The sequence below is a fragment of the Salvelinus namaycush genome, chromosome 40 (assembly GCF_016432855.1).
Source record: "Salvelinus namaycush isolate Seneca chromosome 40, SaNama_1.0, whole genome shotgun sequence".
NCBI classification, from domain to species: Eukaryota; Metazoa; Chordata; class Actinopteri; order Salmoniformes; family Salmonidae; genus Salvelinus; species Salvelinus namaycush.
Window position 1 is genome coordinate 8,431,449 of NC_052346.1, and position 21,404 is coordinate 8,452,852.

At 47.0% G+C, this 21,404-nt stretch overlaps 1 protein-coding gene across 1 annotated transcript; it reads right to left on the reverse strand.

Moving 5' to 3' along the window:
• Positions 1-265: 265 nt before the first annotated feature.
• Positions 266-7,437, reverse strand: LOC120033503 (four and a half LIM domains protein 2-like). The gene is made up of 5 exons (XM_038979869.1): positions 7,282-7,437; positions 5,930-6,104; positions 4,881-5,050; positions 4,171-4,357; positions 266-417 (listed from the first exon to the last, which is right to left on the reverse strand). Exons 1-5 carry the CDS (start codon positions 7,435-7,437, stop codon positions 266-268), a joined length of 840 nt encoding a protein of 279 aa, XP_038835797.1.
• Between the last annotated feature and the right edge of the window lie 13,967 nt (positions 7,438-21,404).

Consider the following 21,404-nt stretch of genomic DNA (forward strand, 5'->3'; position numbering starts at 1 on the left):
TAACAAACCACAGACAAAGTTGTTATTTTGTTTAAAATACATCAAAATGATATCTCTTTCTAAGAATCTAATGCAATTTGTGCTCATTCCATCAGACAACATATTGTATCAATCTGAGGCCAGTGCATGCAGAAAGCCCTTTGGGTTAGTCTGAAGTGTATATTATTGAATAAATATATAATTCCAATAAATGAAATGTTAGTAGGAGTAGGCCTATATTCTCTTGCATCTTTGCCATCTCTGGCTTTGACGCTCCATACAGCTTTTAGACGTCTTTGCTGCACTCGGGACACATGATCTCATCGCGGGCCATCAGAAAGCCCCTTCCCACCAGGGAGACGGAGCACTTCTTGCAGTTGAAGCAGTTGTTGTGCCACTGACGCTCTTCAAACGAGATGTACTTGCTGCCACCCAGACCTGCACAAGCAAGACGAGACAGGCACAGAGGGAGGGATGGAGAAATTCCTTATCAATTACTCCGGATCACTAATGTAATAATACTCTAATAGATAGTAAGTAAGTACATTTTCTGGAAGGAATTCAAAACCCATGAGCTGAGTGCCATGTCTCTATAACAACAGATAGATAGAGCACCTGACTAGTTAATGTGTGACCTCACTGTAATTAAGGCAGCCTTGAGTTGGGGTCGTTACTACGGAATGTTTTGAGTAGGAGTGAATAGAAGTGGAGAGTATGGCGTGAAAGGATGAGGAACCAGAGTTTGTCAGTCAGGTTTTTTAGTGTCACATTGTAAGGAAAAAGTCCTGGTTCTAGTGATACTGAGTGTACAAAACCTTTCTAATATTGAGTTGCAACCCCTTTTGCCCTCAGAACAGCCTCAATTCGCCGGGGCATGGACTCTACAAGGTGTCGAAAGCATTCCAAGCAGATGTTGATCTACACTACCGTTCAAAAGTTTGGGGTCACTTTGAAATGTCCTTGTTTTTTAAAGCACATTTTTTGTCCATTAAAATAACATCAAATTGATCAGAAATACATTCTTGATACACACGGGAAACTGTTGGGCGTCAAAAACCCAGCAGCGTTGCAGTTCATGACACACTCAAACCGGTGCAACTGGCACCTACTACCATACCCCGTTCAAAGGCACTTAAATCTTTTGTCTTGCCCATTCACCCTCTGAATGGCACACATACACAATCTATGTCTCAATTGTCTCATGGATTCAAAATCATTCTTTATCATGTCTCCTCCCCTTCATCTACACTGATTGAAGTGGATTTACAGTTTTTCTCAATTGCTAAAACACTAAAACCCATTGGCTGAACAAAGTTCTCAGTTGCCTGGACTCATTTAGCTAATTATGCAGTCTGTTGTCAATACCTTAAACCATTTCACATGGTGAAACACAATTTGCAGATCTCACTTAGACTTTTCAGCAAAACTCTAAACACATTCTCATCCTCAAAACACATTCTGCACTCTAATGCACATGCCATCCATACTGGTAAACACAAGTGGCAACAATCAAATACAAATAGAGAACACATGTCATTGATTGAACACAACCACTCAAAATTGATTTAACCTGTTTCAAATGATGCGACACAACCAATATAAGCCAGTTCAGAGAGCAAACAGGTTGTTGAAGGTGGGAAGGAGAAAGTCTGAGAATGGATAGAAGAAACAATGTGAGAGGACGAGGACGAGTGCGTATGCGAGGTGGGCGACGAGGAGGAGGAGGATGGCAAGAAAGAGGAAGAGGATGACGAAGAGGAAGAGGAAGACAAAGAGTGGAAATATCTGATGAAATTTGAGCAACAGTTATAGACCATGTTCTTGTCCATGGACTGACAATGAGGGAAGCAGGACTTAGAGTGCAACCCAATTTGAGCCGATTTTCTGTGTCCACCATAGTAAGGACATTCAGAGAAGAGAACAGGTACAGTATAGTACTGTATTTTTGTAATTGCAAATTTACTGTACTACACTATATGCAGCTGTTTCAATAGACATTTGTAAAGTTAATCACTGTATGTATTGTACTGCATGAATATGTTTTGTAACTGCACTACTTTTTGTAGAATTGCAAGGCTGCCACATGCAGGTGGAAGGACAGCTATATTCACTCGGGAGCAAGAGGCCGTTATAGTTGGCATGGTCCTTCAAGATAATGCAATACGACTCAGAGAAATCCAGGAACGAGTGATACAAGACAACACACACTTCCAGGGAATCGACAGTGTGAGCATTTCCACAATTGACCGTGTCCTCCATCGTAACAGGATGCGAATGAAACAAGTATACAGAGTACCTTTTGAGCGCAACTCACCAAGGGTAAAAGAACTGCGAGCTCAGTATGTGCAAGTAAGTGTACATTCAGAAACATTTACTGTAATCCAGATAGTCTACAGGACTAACACATACTATGTGAATGACATTACTCTTCAGTACATACAATGTATGTGAATCAGAAGCCTAATTGTACTCTACAGTATAGCATTGTCTCTGTATGACTTACAAAATCCTACATACAGTATATTGTATTTCTACACAGACAATATTTGACTTGGAATCCTTGGACAGACCCCATGAGTTCATCTTTGTCGATGAAGCAGGCTTCAATCTAACAAAGATGAGAAGGAGAGGCCGAAACATGATTGGACAGCGGGCCATTGTTGAAGTCCCTGGTCAACGAGGTGGCAATGTCACAATCTGTGTTGCTATCAGCAACCATGGTGTTCTACATCACCATGTTACACTCGGGCCATATAACACCCAGCACCTTCTAAGATTTATTGCCAATCTAAGATATATTTTATTTGAGCAGCAGGTTCAAGAGCAGCAGGGTCAAGAGCTAAATGAGAATCCCATTCCCACCTATGTGATAGTGTGGGACAATGTCAGTTTCCACCGAGCTGCTCAGGTAAGGGAATGGTTTAACATCAATGGGCAGTTTATGAACTTGTACCTCCCTCCATTCTCGCCTTTCCTAAATCCGATTGAGGAGTTTTTCTCCTCTTGGAGATGGAAAGTGTATGATAGACAACCCTACACCAGAGTAAATCTGCTGCAAGCCATGGATTTAGCCTGTGGTGATATAGGTGAGGAATCATGTCAGGGCTGGATACGGCACACAAGAGGCTTCTTCCCCCGTTGCCTCAGGAGGGACAATATTGCTTGTGATGTCGACGAAGTGCTCTGGCCTGACCCAGCCCAAAGACAAGAAGAAGCACATTGATCACATGTTTACTCCTTTGATTTGTGTCCCTTTTAGTATTGTATACTGTAGTACAGTGCATTGTAGGCTGTATACTGTACAATGGACAAATTGTATGGCCCTGAACATTGTGCTTTCCATTTATTAACAGTACTGACTGCTCAATAGATTTTGACTGGTTGCAGGTTCACATCAACAAAGAACAAGAATTACAGTATCACAGAGACAAAGGACAAGTTTGTGAGATGCAGGGTACAGTACTGTAAAAATAGGGGTACAAGGAGGAGGAAGAACAAAAAACTAAATTGCAAAGAGCAAAGCAGAGTAGTAATTTCTGATCAATTTTGAACTACTATGATAGAACGTGTTTTCGTTCATCAAAAGACAATGACGGAAAAATATGAATTTTTTTTAGATTAAAAATGTACTTCTCCCTGAGAATTGTATGTTTTGAACAATGTGTTTTCTATTTTTCGGTGTATTGTTTACTGACTGCTTGAGAGTGTATATCATTTTGATCACTTTGTTTATGATTTGAGAGCAGTGTTTGATTTTGAACACAGGTAAAACTGTTTTGAGGCGAATGTTTCATTTTGCGAGAGGAGTCAGAGGTTATGTAAATAGTGCTTGAAGATGAGGTTATGTGTTTAATGTTTTCAGGAAATGGAGCAAGGTTTCAGAAATTGTGTTTTAGCAATTGAGAAAAACTGTAACGGGTGACATCAATAAGGGATACTAGCTTTCACCTGGATTCACCTGGTCAGTCTGTCATGGAAGAGCAGGTGTTCCTAATGTTTTGTCCTCACAGTGTATAGTTAACTAATCATAGAGGGGTGGATCCTAACTTCCACGTATGTTGCACTTTCACTTTGTCTCCCATTGACATCCATGCATGACTAAGTGAATCTCTGACATAAGTGGAAGTTATGATTGGCTCCAGAGACTACAGATATGTGTGAGGATGAGCCAATGTGAGTGATCATACGTACCACTGATAGGGGTGGTGCAGGAGGCACACTTCTTGGCATACAGGTTGCAGAAGCAGTTCAGGCAGTAGGCAAAGTTGTCCCGAGAGGTGAACCGCTGGCCAGACAGCTGCTGCTTACACCCCGTGCACAGGAAGCAGTCCTTATGCCACGGCTGATCGCGATAGGTCACCCCGCCAGTAGTGATTGGCTACAGGAGATAGAAACAGGAAGTAACAAGCTCAACCACCAATCAATAATTAGGTAACATCTATACCTGTGAAGGTATTTGACCATGGGAAAAAGAAGTACTGCATAATGTGAGTTCAGCTGAATTGAGTTGAACTTCTATTCATCGCAAGCTTTGTTTCGTATGCACAAGGAACCAGTTTTAAATACTGACAAAGAATGGTAATAAATGTGAATCTGGAGAGGAGCAATCCATTTGAACACAGAACTCTCCAAAAGCATACATTCTGAAGCAGTACACTCCATTTCAGCCCACTACAGTGGGTTATATAGGGGTCCCGAGTGGAGCGGTCTAAGGCACTGCATCTCAGTGCTAGAGGCATCACTACAGACACCCTGGTTCGAATCCAGACTGTATCACAACTGGCCATGATTCAGAGTCCCATAGGGCGGTGCACAATTGGCCCAGCGTCGTCTAGGTTTGGCAGGTGTAGGCCTTCATTATAAACTGACTTGCCTAGTTAAAAAATATAAATATATATGACCTTCTTGCATTGGATGCACTGCATGGCAAACTGCTTCTCGTAACAGGGCACGCAGTAGTTACTGTTGTCCTTATGGATGAAGTTCTTGGTGCCGATTGGTTGCTGGCAGCGCTGGCAAGTGAAGCAGGTCTCATGCCAGCTGTTGCCCTTATGCTCCATCTTCTTGGAGCCTGCAAACAAGAGAGGAGAAAAAGAAGAAGAGAGAGAAAGGGGAGGAAGCAGGGAGGGTGAAGAGCAGAGCGATAGAGAGGGGGAGAGAGAGAGTGAGAGGGAGAGAGAGAGAGAGAGAGAGAGTGAGAGTGAGAGTGAGAGTGAGAGAGAGAGAGAGAGAGAGAGAGAGAGAGAGAGAGAGAGAGAGAGAGAGAGAGAGAGAGAGAGAGGAAGTGAGAGAGAGATGGAGAGAGAGAGAGAGTGGGAGAGAGAGAGAGGGGAAGTGAGAGAGAGATGGAGTGGGAGAGAGAGAGAGAGAGAGAGAGAGAGAGAGAGAGAGAGAGAGAGAGAGGAAGTGAGAGAGAGATGGAGAGAGAGAGAGAGTGGGAGAGAGAGAGAGAGAGAGAGGAAGTGAGAGAGAGATGGAGAGAGAGAGAGAGTGGGAGAGAGAGAGAGGGGAAGTGAGAGAGAGATGGAGAGAGAGAGAGAGTGGGAGAGAGAGAGAGGGGAAGTGAGAGAGAGAGAAACAGGAAAATCAGGTTACACACGGACTGATCTTCCAGTGTGACACATTGAATAATGATACCAGTAGTGGTACGTGAGCTGGCTCCACCAAACTGTGACAGACCATCCACTGTCCCAACGACATCATTCATTACATAAACTCCTATCACAGGTCCAAGGAGGTAGAAACTTGGCATCCATGATTGCACCAAATAGATTTTCTAGTAGCCAAATCCCACTCAAACCTCAACTCTGTTAGATGTCTGTCAAATCTGTCAACTCTTTCCCCTTCAGTAGTTTCCTTACCAGTACCAATAGATTGTGTTCTGACCAAATCCAACTGAAAAGCCCCATTCACTGACTTCCCCCCTCTGTCAGGCCAGACATTTCCTTACCTGGCATGATGGTCTTCTTGCACTCGTGGCACTTGGAGGAGTACTCGTTGGAGTAGCACTCGGTGCAGAGCAGCTGGTCGTCCTTGGTGGAGAAGGGCTTGTCCACCAGGGAGCAGCTACACTTGAAGCAGTGGAAGCAGTCTTCATGCCAGTGGCGGTCCTTGTAGGACAGGTCCTGAAGAAGGAGGACGGGACAGAGAGTCAGGGTCAGGTGTATCTCCATTCAACTCGGTGCCTCCTTTTCTGGGATAATGGACATCGGCGTTTTGACTGAATCTAAGGCCCACCAGTCTGTTAAGATTACCATGCACTGTGTTCTAGTTGTCTGCCATGGCAGTGACCTCAACTCAACTCCTATCTGCTGGAGGCGTGGTGACAATGGATGTGTGACAACATGTGCTTAATTAGCTACCAATTTAGATGAATGACTGAATAATGACTGAGATGGGAGCAGGGGTGGCAATCACAGCTATGGGTTAGATAAACTGAAAGAGGCCTAGGACGGATGACTGACTAGCTGCTACAGGGGATGTGGACATTTGGCACAGATGAGCCCCCCTCCAGGCCGATCCAGGGGGAAGTGACCGCCATCTCATCTGTGACACTAATGACCATGTAAAGTGACACTAATTGCTGAAAAAACACACGGCCCTGTCAGAGTGCGAACTTGGAAGTTACAAGTTTCACGTTTTATTAGTCGTATGTACAGGATACACGTAGTATAGACTGTCCTACGAAATGCTTACTTGCAGGTTCCTTCATGCAACAACAATAAGAAATAATAAAAGATAATAAGAGAGAACATAAAGTAAATGGCAGTAGAATAGAAGAAACGTTATATAAGTATAATACAGGAAGGCACAATTTATAGTCCAATATTCACACGTGCATTGTGGAAGCGGGGATTGGGGCGCAAGTGTTTAAATTGTGTAGTATTAAGCAGTCATAATGAGAGTGTGTGTGTGTGTGTGTGTGTGTGTGTGTGTGTGTGTGTGTGTGTGTGTGTGTGTGTGTGTGTGTGTGTGTGTGTGTGTGTGTGTGTGTGTGTGTGTGTGTGTGTGTGTGTGTACGTATATCTGTGTGGGTGCGCGTGTGCATGAGTGAGTGCATGTGTGCTGAGAGTCAGTGCATAGTGGTGTGTCCTGTGTCCCTCTAGGTCAATGACTGTGCCTGGGTCTGGGGTATTTGTGTTTTAATTCCATCGACTCCTGTTCTAATTCCAAGTTCTGTTTAACATCTGGGCCATAGAAATGAAGTGAATACTAGTAGGAAGGAATACAACCTATCATGGAATAGCAAATGTGGGTACTGGTAAACTCTACACCACCACATTCAGGAAGTGGTCCACCTACCCTGCTGCTGCAGCCAATGGACTTCTGGCACTCTTCACAGGTGTTAGAGTACAGGTTCTCGTAGCACTTCACACAGTAGGGGTTCTCTTCCCTGAGCACATACTTCCTCCCAAACAGGGACTCCTTGCAGTAATGGCAGTCATAGCGTTCCGCCATTTTGGATCAAATCTCTCCCTTTGCTCTCTTGCCTGTAAAAGAGGACATAAACATTTACAGTCACCCAGTGTCTTCAAGTAAAGTAGCATCACTGATTGGCGAATCCTAACTGCCATGCATTGATGTCAATGGGAGACTGAGTGAAAATTTGACTTAAATTGAAGTTTTTCCCCTGACTGAAAAATTGGTTTCACTGTTACAGTGTTCATATATATATATATATATATATATATATTTTAAATTTAGTTTATTTAGTAAATATTTTCTAAACTACATTTTCTTAAAACAGCATTGCTGGTTAAGTTCTTGTACGTAAGCATTTCACGGTAAGGTGTATTCAGCGCACGTGACAAATAAAATTTGATTTGATTTTGATCAGCATGTGATGTATTTTAATAGTGGATTGGTCTCAATAACCATGAGAACAAAAGGTCATTGTAATGTAATGACATAATGCACTAGACTACGGCATACAAGGCTCACTATAATGTACGAATGTAGCTGAAATAAAAGTATCTCCGTGGTTCAAGCAATGGACCAAAATTAAAGTCACAATGACAACTTTGAGAATGAGGTCTGCGGGAGTAAATTGGTTACGCAATCAGCTGCTTTGGTGAGCTGTCGCATCAGCTGAGAATACAGCTGTAGCGTAAGAGCTTCACATTTAAAGTGGTAATCAGCCAGAAATGTAAATAGTTCCAACTGGGCACACACTGGTTCAATGAAATGACGTTGAACCAACATGGAATAGACGTTGAATTGACATCTATGCCCAGTGGGTTGCCTCAAATACTTATTTAAATACTAGGTGTACTCATACGGTTGAATTTTATATCATGCAATTGGTCCAAAAATCCTAGCTGGTCTACAGTAAGAACAATACACAACAATGTATGCCTATGCTAGTAAAACACAATGTGTAGCTCTGGGATACAGGGGAAAGATGACTCAAGCCTCTAAAGATGGAGGAGAGAGAAAGGGTGGCATGCTGTGCCAAAGTCTGCTCTGGGCCCCGCAGCTGTCCTCTGTCTCCCCATTCAGCCCTGGCTAACCCCTGGTTATCCCTCTCATGATCCTTTGTGGGGACAGGAGATCCGCAGTGAGTTCCACTGTGTCCCCCCTCCGTCCTGGACAGACAGCCAGACGCCTTGCAGAGATCATAGAGTTAGAATGAACTTTGAGGGGCCTGTCAAATTGCTGTGGTCCGGAGGACATTTGAGCAATTCTATTTCTATGGTGGCACCTTAATTGGAGAGGACAGGCTTGTGGTAATGGCTGGAGCGGAATCAGTGGAATGGTATCAAATACATAAAACACATGGTTTGACGCCATTCCATTTACTCCGTTCCAGTCGTTATCATGAGCCGTCCTCCTCTCAGCAGCCTCCTGTGGTAGCCACCCAGTAGTCCACAACACAACACTGCAGAGGAGCAGAGGTATGTAGTGATGCATTTCATTGCGTATCTCTTTCTTATAATAGGGAGCATTCATTCCACAGGTTGTTTCTGGCAGAGGTTTACAACAGGAGTGGATATTTCTAGGCCTCTCTCCCTCTGTGCCTCCCCTGTCTTCCTCCTCCGCTTTGGAATGGACCCGGATGATCCACGATCTCAGGATGACAAGATGAAGTATTTGGGGCAGCTGTTGGCAGGGGCAGGGAGGCGGTGTGCTGGCTTTGATGTCCATGACTTAATAAGAGGAGTTTGGAACAGAGCTACACACCTCCTCCTCCTCCTTCTCCTCGTTCTCCTCCACACACACCACAACACTCAACGTAACTCCTTCTCCTCCACACACACCACAACACTCAACGTAACTCCTTCTCCTCCACACACACCACAACACTCAACGTAACTCCTTCTCCTCCACACACACCACAAAACTCAACGTAACTCCTTCTCCTCCACACACACCACACCACACCACTCAACGTAACTCGTTCTCCTCCACACACACCACAACACTCAACGTAACTCCTTCTCCTCCACACACACCACAACACTCAACGTAACTCCTTCTCCTCCACACACACCACAACACTCAACGTAACTCCTTCTCCTCCACACACACCACACCACTCAACGTAACTCCTTCCCCTCCACACACACCACAACACTCAACGTAACTCCTTCTCCTCCACACACACCACACCACTCAACGTAACTCCTTCCCCTCCACACACACCACAACACTCAACGTAACTCCTTCTCCTCCACACACACCACACCACTCAACGTAACTCCTTCTCCTCCACACACACCACACCACTCAACGTAACTCCTTCTCCTCCACACACATCACACCACTCAACGTAACTCCTTCCCCTCCACACACACCACAACACTCAACGTAACTCCTTCTCCTCCACACACACCACACCACTCAACGTAACTCCTTCTCCTCCACACACACCACACCACTCAACGTAACTCCTTCTCCTCCACACACACCACACCACTCAACGTAACTCCTTCTCCTCCACACACACCACAACACTCAACGTAACTCCTTCTCCTCCACACACACCACAACACTCAACGTAACTCCTTCTCCTCCACACACACCACACCACTCAACGTAACTCCTTCTCCTCCACACACACCACAACACTCAACGTAACTCCTTCTCCTCCACACACACCACACCACTCAACGTAACTCCTTCTCCTCCACACACACCACACCACTCAACGTAACTCCTTCTCCTCCACACACACCACACCACTCAACGTAACTCCTTCTCCTCCACACACACCACAACACTCAACGTAACTCCTTCTCCTCCACACACACCACAACACTCAACGTAACTCCTTCTCCTCCACACACACCACACCACTCAATGTAACTCCTTCTCCTCCACACACACCACACCACTCAATGTAACTCCTTCTCCTCCACACACACCACACCACTCAATGTAACTCCTTCTCCTCCACACACACCACACCACTCAACGTAACTCCTTCTCCTCCACACACACCACAACACTCAACGTAACTCCTTCTCCTCCACACACACCACACCACTCAATGTAACTCCTTCACCTCCACACACACCACACCACTCAACGTAACTCCTTCTCCTCCACACACACCACACCACTCAACGTAACTCCTTCTCCTCCACACACACCACACCACTCAACGTAACTCCTTCTCCTCCACACACACCACACCACTCAACGTAACTCCTTCCCCTCCACACACACCACAACACTCAACGTAACTCCTTCTCCTCCACACACACCACACCACTCAACGTAACTCCTTCTCCTCCACACACACCACAACACTCAACGTAACTCCTTCTCCTCCACACACACCACAACACTCAACGTAACTCCTTCTCCTCCACACACACCACAACACTCAACGTAACTCCTTCTCCTCCACACACACCACACCACTCAACGTAACTCCTTCTCCTCCACAACACTCAACGTAACTCCTTCTCCTCCACACACACCACACCACTCAACGTAACTCCTTCTCCTCCACACGCACCACACCACTCAATGTAACTCCTTCTCCTCCACACACACCACAACACTCAATGTAACTCCATCTCCTCCACACACACCACAACACTCAACGTAACTCCTTCTCCTCCACACACACCACAACACTCAACGTAACTCCTTCTCCTCCACACACACCACAACACTCAACGTAACTCCTTCTCCTCCACACACACCACAACACTCAACGTAACTCCTTCTCCTCCACACACACCACAACACTCAATGTAACTCCTTCCCCTCCACACACACCACAACACTCAACGTAACTCCTTCTCCTCCACAACACTCAACGTAACTCGTTCACCTCCACAAATGGAATTGAGTGATTTTGTGATGAAGATCGAAGTGACCCCTGAACAGAGACATGCACTTTACAATTACTAGGTTCCACAGTAGTATTTATGCTTGTTTTGCAGGTTAATTTGTTCCGTCAATGACAACTGAAGAACTTTGAAGTCTCAAGAAATAGACTAATTCAATCAAACCTGCGTTGCAGTCTTTATTCACCAGCACATTGACCCCCCCCCCCCGTAGTCTAGAAAAATCTCAGAATAGTGTTGGGTGGCAGATGCAGATAGATCTCTGTCATGATGTGTAGATACTTCCAATTTTCAGAATAAGACATGAGTATAGTTGTGACACACTGTCACATGCAGTAGCCTATAACAATCAAAATCTTAATTCCAGCTGACTTCCTGTCCCATTTCCCTACCGCAACAAAGACCTCAATTCATCCATTCCCAAATCAGAGTCATGCTCAAAACCTTTGGCAGGCGTTAGTAGTAGTTCAGACCCTTTTACTGCAGTACATGGATTCATACATTAAGACCAACGAGGTCTCATTTCCCCTCAATCTCCTGTCTAATTCAAGCTCTACAATGGATCACTATTATCATCGTTATACTGTTACAGACCAAACATTGGTCCCTGGACCACCATCTGTTGCCTTAGCTCCTGTCTGCCATAATCTCATTGCAGGGCCATAGAGTCTTACAGGGCATACACATTGTCATGACACTACCATGACACCATAGCTAATAAAAGATCATGATGAGTGACTCCAGGGCCCCTACCATGGAAGGGCATCCCCACTCCAAAAAAAGGGGCCCTTCAGACAACTGCCCAGCCCACCCAAACCCCCATCTCATTTCATCCAGCCACACTGCACGGATTCCTGCATTCAGCCACTCTTTGTTTTCAAAGACTACTCTTCAGCTTTCAGTTCATCTCGCGTCACTTCACATCGTAGCAAGTCAAAGAATGTGCAAAAGAGCACACATTCCAGGCCTGTTTGGAGTACAATCTAAAATCTAAGAGGGTTGAGACCTGATGTGGAAAGTCATCTGCTTGTATTCTATCTATGCACTGCTATTGAATTATTCATTTGACACTGTAGATAGCACTTTAAATGTTCAGAATCTGCAGGGGAGACCACTGCCAAGGCCTTTTGAAACGAACTGCCAAATAGACATTTTAAATCATACCCACTGCGCACAGACGTCAATTCAACATATATTCCATGTTGGTGCCACGTAATTTCACAACGTTGATTCAACCAATGTGTGCCCAGTGGGTAGTTACTGATAGCTATTGATATCTGTATTTATCAAAGTATTTTAAACTAATCTGAAACAAAATGTATCAAACAAATATCAACCACCTAATTCCAAAATAAAAAGAGGAGAGGGTTAGCTCTGAAGCAGTGCAAAGTTTCACAAATCCAACAAGCTAATTTGCTGCCAAAGAGAACAAACTCTAGCCTGAATAAGCATCTGCAGCTCAGCCTCGGCCGTGTGAGTGGCTGCAGACGGAGAGCAGTGGAACGGATAGAAGTCAACAAGCAGATGTCTAGAATAACCAAAGGAAGTGTACAAAAAAAGACAGAGCAGACCAGTAGCCAGTTACCAGAACAGTGGACCAGAGCCGGAGTAGAGAGAGAAGTGTCCTCCTACCTGTGAGTGCAGCAGCCTCAGCCTGTGTGTCTCTTGCTAGAGGAGTCAGAGCAGACAGAGAGTTGAGGGAGAAGACCAGTCCTAGTCTCTGCTTGATTGGTTTAAGAGCAGCAGTACCCGGGGACTGGGCAGTGAGGTGACTGGTGTGGGCCGGACCACTTAATCTGAGGCTATAAATACAACGTAACTACTGAGCTACACTGGAGCCAGAACGTTACATCTCCCCACCATCAGACAGACAGTGGCCTTTTATGGCTTCACTGTATATTAGAGAGAGCATGCTGTCACATAGACACACAAGCACACATACACCCACAAATGCAAATGATTATACCTGATCAACCATCCCTCTCCATCCTACGCACAATTATTATAAAAAAAATATATAATAATAAAATGGCTGCTACATAAAACGCAACAGGTCTAAAGAGAAATATAATGTTTCCAACAGATGACAGATGTAAGCTCACTTCATCTGTGGCCTCTGGAAAAAGGATTTGTGTTCCGCTCCTGTTACTCACACTCCGCTCAAAGAGAGGTTTGATATCCCCAACGGACACAATGGCCCTGACAGACAGACTGGAACAGGTTAACATGACCTCAAGAGGCCTCCTGTCGACCTGCATTTAACATTCTTGAGGAGGACATTACTGATTATTCTTGGTTCCCTGAGAAAACAAAACTCACACGCATCAGGGCCATGTGAGTTCACCAGGTCATGTGAATCAGGTTGAGCTGAGGAGGGTCTTCAACTCCAGTCCTGAAAGGCTACTGGATGGAAACAGGCTGACGTTCAGCCAGCCCAGTACTAACCTAACTGATTCAAACAGCCAAGGTCCAGACTGACTAGCATGATTAGTTTATTAGTTGAACCAGATGATTTAGCGCCAGGGTGGAACCAAAGCCTGCACACACACAAGGAGAGACAGTCTAGTGTCCAAAACAGGTGAGGGCTGATGATTTTGCTTGATCATTTATGCTGATCATTTCCTATCACAGTAAGCCTAACCCCCTCCCACATCCTCTATTATCCTAAAGCTGTGAATAGCACAAGCAAGTGTTGATCTATTCTAAACCGGTGTGTGTTTCATTCCTGATGGATGATCATGAGACTACATAGTTTGCACATTTGTTCTCCGTCAATTGCGAGCTAGAATCATCAATACCAGGCCCCTCTTGTGTCTCATAGCCAAACCCTTACTATCGTGATATAATGTTACTCCTAAGGCCCATTGTCCAGTGGTAGCTGGTATGGCTAGGTAGGGACGCGGATGGGATACTGTCTGATGGGAGGTGTAGAGTAGGGAGGGTGTGATACAGTCTGATGGGAGGCGTAGAGTAGGGGGTGTGATACTGTCTGATGGGAGGTGTAGAGTAGGGGGTGTGATACTGTCTGATAGGAGGTGTAGAGTAGGGGGTTTGATACTGTCTGATAGGAGGTGTAGAGTAGGGAGGGTGTGATACTGTCTGATAGGAGGTGTAGAGTAGGGGGTGTGATACTGTCTGATAGGAGGTGTAGAGTAGGGGGTGTGATACTGTCTGATGGGAGGTGTAGAGTAGGGGGTGTGATACTGTCTGATGGGAGGTGTAGAGTAGGGAGGGTGTGATACTGTCTGATAGGAGGTGTAGAGTAGGGGGTGTGATACTGTCTGATAGGAGGTGTAGAGTAGGGGGTGTGATACTGTCTGATAGGAGGTGTAGAGTAGGGGGTGTGATACTGTCTGATGGGAGGTGTAGAGTAGGGGGTGTGATACTGTCTGATAGGAGGTGTAGAGTAGGGGGTGTGATACTGTCTGATGGGAGGTGTAGAGTAGGGGGTGTGATACTGTCTGATAGGAGGTGTAGAGTAGGGGGTGTGATACTGTCTGATGGGAGGTGTAGAGTAGGGGGTGTGATACTGTCTGATAGGAGGTGTAGAGTAGGGGGTGTGATACTGTCTGATGGGAGGTGTAGAGTAGGGGGTGTGATACTGTCTGATAGGAGGTGTAGAGTAGGGGGTGTGATACTGTCTGATAGGAGATGTAGAGTAGGGGGTGGGATACTGTCTGATGGGAGGTGTAGAGTAGGGAGGGTGTGATACTGTCTGATAGGAGGTGTAGAGTAGGGGGTGTGATACTGTCTGATGGGAGGTGTAGAGTAGGGGGGTGATACTGTCTGATAGGAGGTGTAGAGTAGGGAGGGTGTGATACTGTCTGATAGGAGGTGTAGAGTAGGGGGTGTGATACTGTCTGATGGGAGGTGTAGAGTAGGGGGTGTGATACTGTCTGATGGGAGGTGTAGAGTAGGGAGGGTGTGATACTGTCTGATAGGAGGTGTAGAGTAGGGGGTGTGATACTGTCTGATGGGAGGTGTAGAGTAGGGGGGTGATACTGTCTGATAGGAGGTGTAGAGTAGGGGGTGTGATACTGTCTGATGGGAGGTGTAGAGTAGGGGGTGTGATACTGTCTGATAGGAGGTGTAGAGTAGGGGGGTGATACTGTCTGATAGGAGGTGTAGAGTAGGGGGTGTGATACTGTCTGATAGGAGGTGTAGAGTAGGGGGTTTGATACTGTCTGATAGGAGGTGTAGAGTAGGGAGGGTGTGATACTGTCTGATAGGAGGTGTAGAGTAGGGGGTGTGATACTGTCTGATAGGAGGTGTAGAGTAGGGGGTGTGATACTGTCTGATGGGAGGTGTAGAGTAGGGGGTGTGATACTGTCTGATGGGAGGTGTAGAGTAGGGAGGGTGTGATACTGTCTGATAGGAGGTGTAGAGTAGGGGGTGTGATACTGTCTGATAGGAGGTGTAGAGTAGGGGGGTGATACTGTCTGATAGGAGGTGTAGAGTAGGGGGTGTGATACTGTCTGATAGGAGGTGTAGAGTAGGGGGTGTGATACTGTCTGATAGGAGGTGTAGAGTAGGGGGTGTGATACTGTCTGATAGGAGGTGTAGAGTAGGGGGTGTGATACTGTCTGATAGGAAGTGTAGAGTAGGGGGTGTGATACTGTCTGATAGGAGGTGTAGAGTAGGGGGTGTGATACTGTCTGATGGGAGGTGTAGAGTAGGGAGGGTGTGATACTGTCTGATAGGAGGTGTAGAGTAGGGGGTGTGATACTGTCTGATGGGAGGTGTAGAGTAGGGGTGTGATACTGTCTGATGGGAGGTGTAGAGTAGGGGGTGTGATACTGTCTGATGGGAGGTGTAGAGTAGGGGGTGTGATACTGTCTGATAGGAGGTGTAGAGTAGGGGGTGTGATACTGTCTGATGGGAGGTGTAGAGTAGGGGGGTGATACTGTCTGATGGGAGGTGTAGAGTAGGGGGTGTGATACTGTCTGATGGGAGGTGTAGAGTAGGGGGTGTGATACTGTCTGATAGGAGGTGTAGAGTAGGGGGTGTGATACTGTCTGATAGGAGGTGTAGAGTAGGGGGTGTGATACTGTCTGATAGGAGGTGTAGAGTAGGGGGTGTGATACTGTCTGATGGGAGGTGTAGAGTAGGGGGTGGGATACTGTCTGATGGGAGGTGTAGAGTAGGGGGGTGATACTGTCTGATAGGAGGTGTAGAGTAGGGGGTGTGATACTGTCTGATGGGAGGTGTAGAGTAGGGGTGTGATACTGTCTGATAGGAGGTGTAGAGTAGGGGGTGTGATACTGTCTGATAGGAGGTGTAGAGTAGGGGGTGTGATACTGTCTGATAGGAGGTGTAGAGTAGGGGGTGTGATACTGTCTGATAGGAGGTGTAGAGTAGGGGGTGGGATACTGTCTGATGGGAGGTGTAGAGTAGGGGGTGTGATACTGTCTGATAGGAGGTGTAGAGTAGGGGGTGTGATACTGTCTGATAGGAGGTGTAGAGTAGGGGGTGGGATACTGTCTGATGGGAGGTGTAGAGTAGGGGGTGTGATACTGTCTGATAGGAGGTGTAGAGTAGGGGGTGTGATACTGTCTGATGGGAGGTGTAGAGTAGGGGGTGTGATACTGTCTGATAGGAGGTGTAGAGTAGGGGGTGGGATACTGTCTGATAGGAGGTGTAGAGTAGGGGGTGATACTGTCTGATGGGAGGTGTAGAGTAGGGGGGTGATACTGTCTGATAGGAGGTGTAGAGTAGGGGGTGTGATACTGTCTGATAGGAGGTGTAGAGTAGGGGGTGTGATACTGTCTGATAGGAGGTGTAGAGTAGGGGGGGTGATACTGTCTGATAGGAGGTGTAGAGTAGGGGGTGTGATACTGTCTGATAGGAGGTGTAGAGTAGGGGGTGTGATACTGTCTGATAGGAGGTGTAGAGTAGGGGGTGTGATACTGTCTGATAGGAGGTGTAGAGTAGGGGGTGTGATACTGTCTGATAGGAGGTGTAGAGTAGGGGGTGGGATACTGTCTGATAGGAGGTGTAGAGTAGGGGGTGGGATACTGTCTGATAGGAGGTGTAGAGTAGGGGGTGGGATACTGTCTGATAGGAGGTGTAGAGTAGGGGGTGGGATACTGTCTGATAGGAGGTGTAGAGTAGGGGGTGGGATACTGTCTGATAGGAGGTGTAGAGTAGGGGGTGATACTGTCTGATGGGAGGTGTAGAGTAGGGGGTGTGATACTGTCTGATAGGAGGTGTAGAGTAGGGGGTGTGATACTGTCTGATAGGAGGTGTAGAGTAGGGGGGGTGATACTGTCTGATGGGAGGTGTAGAGTAGGGGGTGTGATACTGTCTGATGGGAGGTGTAGAGTAGGGGGTGATACTGTCTGATAGGAGGTGTAGAGTAGGGGGGTGTGATACTGTCTGATAGGAGGTGTAGAGTAGGGGGTGTGATACTGTCTGATAGCAGGTGTAGAGTAGGGGGTGGGATACTGTCTGATGGGAGGTGTAGAGTAGGGGGTGTGATACTGTCTGATGGGAGGTGTAGAGTAGGGAGGGTGTGATACTGTCTGATAGGAGGTGTAGAGTAGGGGGTGTGATACTGTCTGATAGGAGGTGTAGAGTAGGGGGTGTGATACTGTCTGATAGGAGGTGTAGAGTAGGGGGTGTGATACTGTCTGATGGGAGGTGTAGAGTAGGGGGTGTGATACTGTCTGATAGGAGGTGTAGAGTAGGGGGTGTGATACTGTCTGATGGGAGGTGTAGAGTAGGGGGTGTGATACTGTCTGATAGGAGGTGTAGAGTAGGGGGTGTGATACTGTCTGATGGGAGGTGTAGAGTAGGGGGTGTGATACTGTCTGATAGGAGGTGTAGAGTAGGGGGTGTGATACTGTCTGATGGGAGGTGTAGAGTAGGGGGTGTGATACTGTCTGATAGGAGGTGTAGAGTAGGGGGTGTGATACTGTCTGATAGGAGGTGTAGAGTAGGGGGTGGGATACTGTCTGATGGGAGGTGTAGAGTAGGGAGGGTGTGATACTGTCTGATAGGAGGTGTAGAGTAGGGGGTGTGATACTGTCTGATAGGAGGTGTAGAGTAGGGGGGTGATACTGTCTGATAGGAGGTGTAGAGTAGGGGGTGTGATACTGTCTGATAGGAGGTGTAGAGTAGGGGGTGTGATACTGTCTGATAGGAGGTGTAGAGTAGGGGGTGTGATACTGTCTGATAGGAGGTGTAGAGTAGGGGGTGTGATACTGTCTGATAGGAAGTGTAGAGTAGGGGGTGTGATACTGTCTGATAGGAGGTGTAGAGTAGGGGGTGTGATACTGTCTGATGGGAGGTGTAGAGTAGGGAGGGTGTGATACTGTCTGATAGGAGGTGTAGAGTAGGGGGTGTGATACTGTCTGATGGGAGTGTAGAGTAGGGGTGTGATACTGTCTGATGGAGGTGTAGAGTAGGGGGTGTGATACTGTCTGATGGGAGGTGTAGAGTAGGGGGTGTGATACTGTCTGATAGGAGGTGTAGAGTAGGGGGTGTGATACTGTCTGATGGGAGGTGTAGAGTAGGGGGGTGATACTGTCTGATGGGAGGTGTAGAGTAGGGGGTGTGATACTGTCTGATGGGAGGTGTAGAGTAGGGGGTGTGATACTGTCTGATAGGAGGTGTTAGAGTAGGGGGTGTGATACTGTCTGATAGGAGGTGTAGAGTAGGGGTGTGATACTGTCTGATAGGAGGTGTAGAGTAGGGGGTGTGATACTGTCTGATGGGAGGTGTAGAGTAGGGGGTGGATACTGTCTGATGGAGGTGTAGAGTAGGGGGTGATACTGTCTGATAGGAGGTGTAGAGTAGGGGGTGTGATACTGTCTGATGGGAGGTGTAGAATAGGGGGTGTGATACTGTCTGATAGGAGGTGTAGAGTAGGGGGTGTGATACTGTCTGATAGGAGGTGTAGAGTAGGGGGTGTGATACTGTCTGATAGGAGGTGTAGAGTAGGGGTGTGATACTGTCTGATAGGAGGTGTAGAGTAGGGGGTGTGATACTGTCTGATGGGAGGTGTAGAGTAGGGGGTGTGATACTGTCTGATAGGAGGTGTAGAGTAGGGGGTGGGATACTGTCTGATAGGAGGTGTAGAGTAGGGGTGATACTGTCTGATGGGAGGTGTAGAGTAGGGGGTGATACTGTCTGATAGTAGGTGTAGAGTAGGGGGTGTGATACTGTCTGATAGGAGGTGTAGAGTAGGGGTGTGATACTGTCTGATAGGAGGTGTAGAGTAGGGGGGGTGATACTGTCTGATAGGAGGTGTAGAGTAGGGGTGTGATACTGTCTGATAGGAGGTGTAGAGTAGGGGGTGTGATACTGTCTGATAGGAGGTGTAGAGTAGGGGGTGTGATACTGTCTGATAGGAGGTGTAGAGTAGGGGGTGTGATACTGTCTGATAGGAGGTGTAGAGTAGGGGGTGGGATACTGTCTGATAGGAGGTGTAGAGTAGGGGGTGGATACTGTCTGATAGGAGGTGTAGAGTAGGGGGTGGGATACTGTCTGATAGGAGGTGTAGAGTAGGGGGTGGGATACTGTCTGATAGGAGGTGTAGAGTAGGGGGTGGGATACTGTCTGATAGGAGGTGTAGAGTAGGGGGGTGATACTGTCTGATGGAGGTGTAGAGTAGGGGGTGTGATACTGTCTGATAGGAGGTGTAGAGTAGGGGGTGTGATACTGTCTGATAGAGGTGTAGAGTAGGGGGGGTGATACTGTCTGATGGGAGGTAGTAGAGTAGGGGGTGTGATACTGTCTGATGGGAGGTGTAGAGTAGGGGGTGTGATACTGTCTGATAGGAGGTGTAGAGTAGGGGGTGTGATACTGTCTGATAGGAGGTGTAGAGTAGGGGGTGTGATACTGTCTGATAGGCAGGTGTAGAGTAGGGGGTGGGATACTGTCTGATGGGAGGGGTGTAGAGTAGGAGGTGTAGAGTAGGGGGGGTGATACTGTCTGATAGGAGTGTAGAGTAGGGGGTGATACTGTCTGATGGAGGTGTAGAGTAGGGGTGTGATACTGTCTGATAGGAGGTGTAAGTAGGGGTGTGATACTGTCTGATAGGGGTGTAGAGTAGGTGTGATACTGTCTGATAGGAGGTGTAGAGTAGGGGGTGGATACTGTCTGATAGAGGGTGTAGATAGGGGGTGGGATACTGTCTGATAGGAGGTGTAGAGTAGGGGGTGGGATACTGTCTGATAGGAGGTGTAGAGTAGGGGGTGGGATACTGTCTGATAGGAGGTGTAGAGTAGGGGGTGGGATACTGTCTGATAGGAGGTGTAGAGTAGGGGGTGATACTGTCTGATGGGAGGTGTAGAGTAGGGGGTGTGATACTGTCTGATAGGAGGTGTAGAGTAGGGGGTGTGATACTGTCTGATAGGAGAGTTGTAGAGTAGGGGGGTGATACTGTCTGATGGGAGGTATAGAGTAGGGGTGTGATACTGTCTGATGGGAGGTGTAGAGTAGGGGGTGATACTGTCTGATAGGAGGTGTAGAGTAGGGGGTGTAGCTACTGTCTGATAGGAGGTGTAGAGTAGGGGGTGTGATACTGTCTGATAGCAGGTGTAGAGTAGGGGTGGGATACTGTCTTGAGTGTGTGGGGGAGTGTGTAGAGTAGGGGGGGGGTGTGATACTGTCTGATAGGAGGTGTAGAGTAGGGGGTGTGATACTGTCTGATAGAGGTGTAGAGTAGGGGGGTGGATACTGTCTGATAGGAGGTGTAGAGTAGGGGGGTGTGATCTGTCTGATAGGAGGTGTAGAGTAGGGGGTGTGATACTGTCTGATAGGAGGTGTAGAGTAGGGGGTGTGATACTGTCTGATGGGAGGTGTAGAGTAGGGGGTGTGATACTGTCTGATAGGAGGTGTAGAGTAGGGGTGTGGATACTGTCTGATAGGAGGTGTTAGAGTAGGGGGGTGTGATACTGTCTGATAGGAGGTGTAGAGTAGGGGGGGTGATACTGTCTGATGAGGTAGAGTAGGGGGTGGTGATACTGTCTAGGAGGTGTAGAGTATGGGGGTGATACTGTCTGATGGAGGTGTAGAGTAGGGGGGGTGATACTGTCTGATAGGAGGTGTAGAGTAGGGGGGTGATACTGTCTGATAGGAGGTGTAGAGTAGGGGGTGTGATACTGTCTGATAGGAGGTGTA

What these genes read in the sequence shown, in the direction of transcription:
- LOC120033503 (XM_038979869.1), bottom strand. Translation starts at nt 7,437, where the DNA reads ATGGCGGAACGCTATGACTGCCATTACTGCAAGGAGTCCCTGTTTGGG. An exon ending in AGTGCATCCAATGCAAGAAG is followed by an intron (nt 4,358 to 4,880) that starts GTCATATATATT and finishes TATCTCCTGTAG; the next exon opens with CCAATCACTACTGGCGGGGT. An exon ending in CTGCACCACCCCTATCAGTG is followed by an intron (nt 418 to 4,170) that starts GTACGTATGATC and finishes TTGCTTGTGCAG; the next exon opens with GTCTGGGTGGCAGCAAGTAC.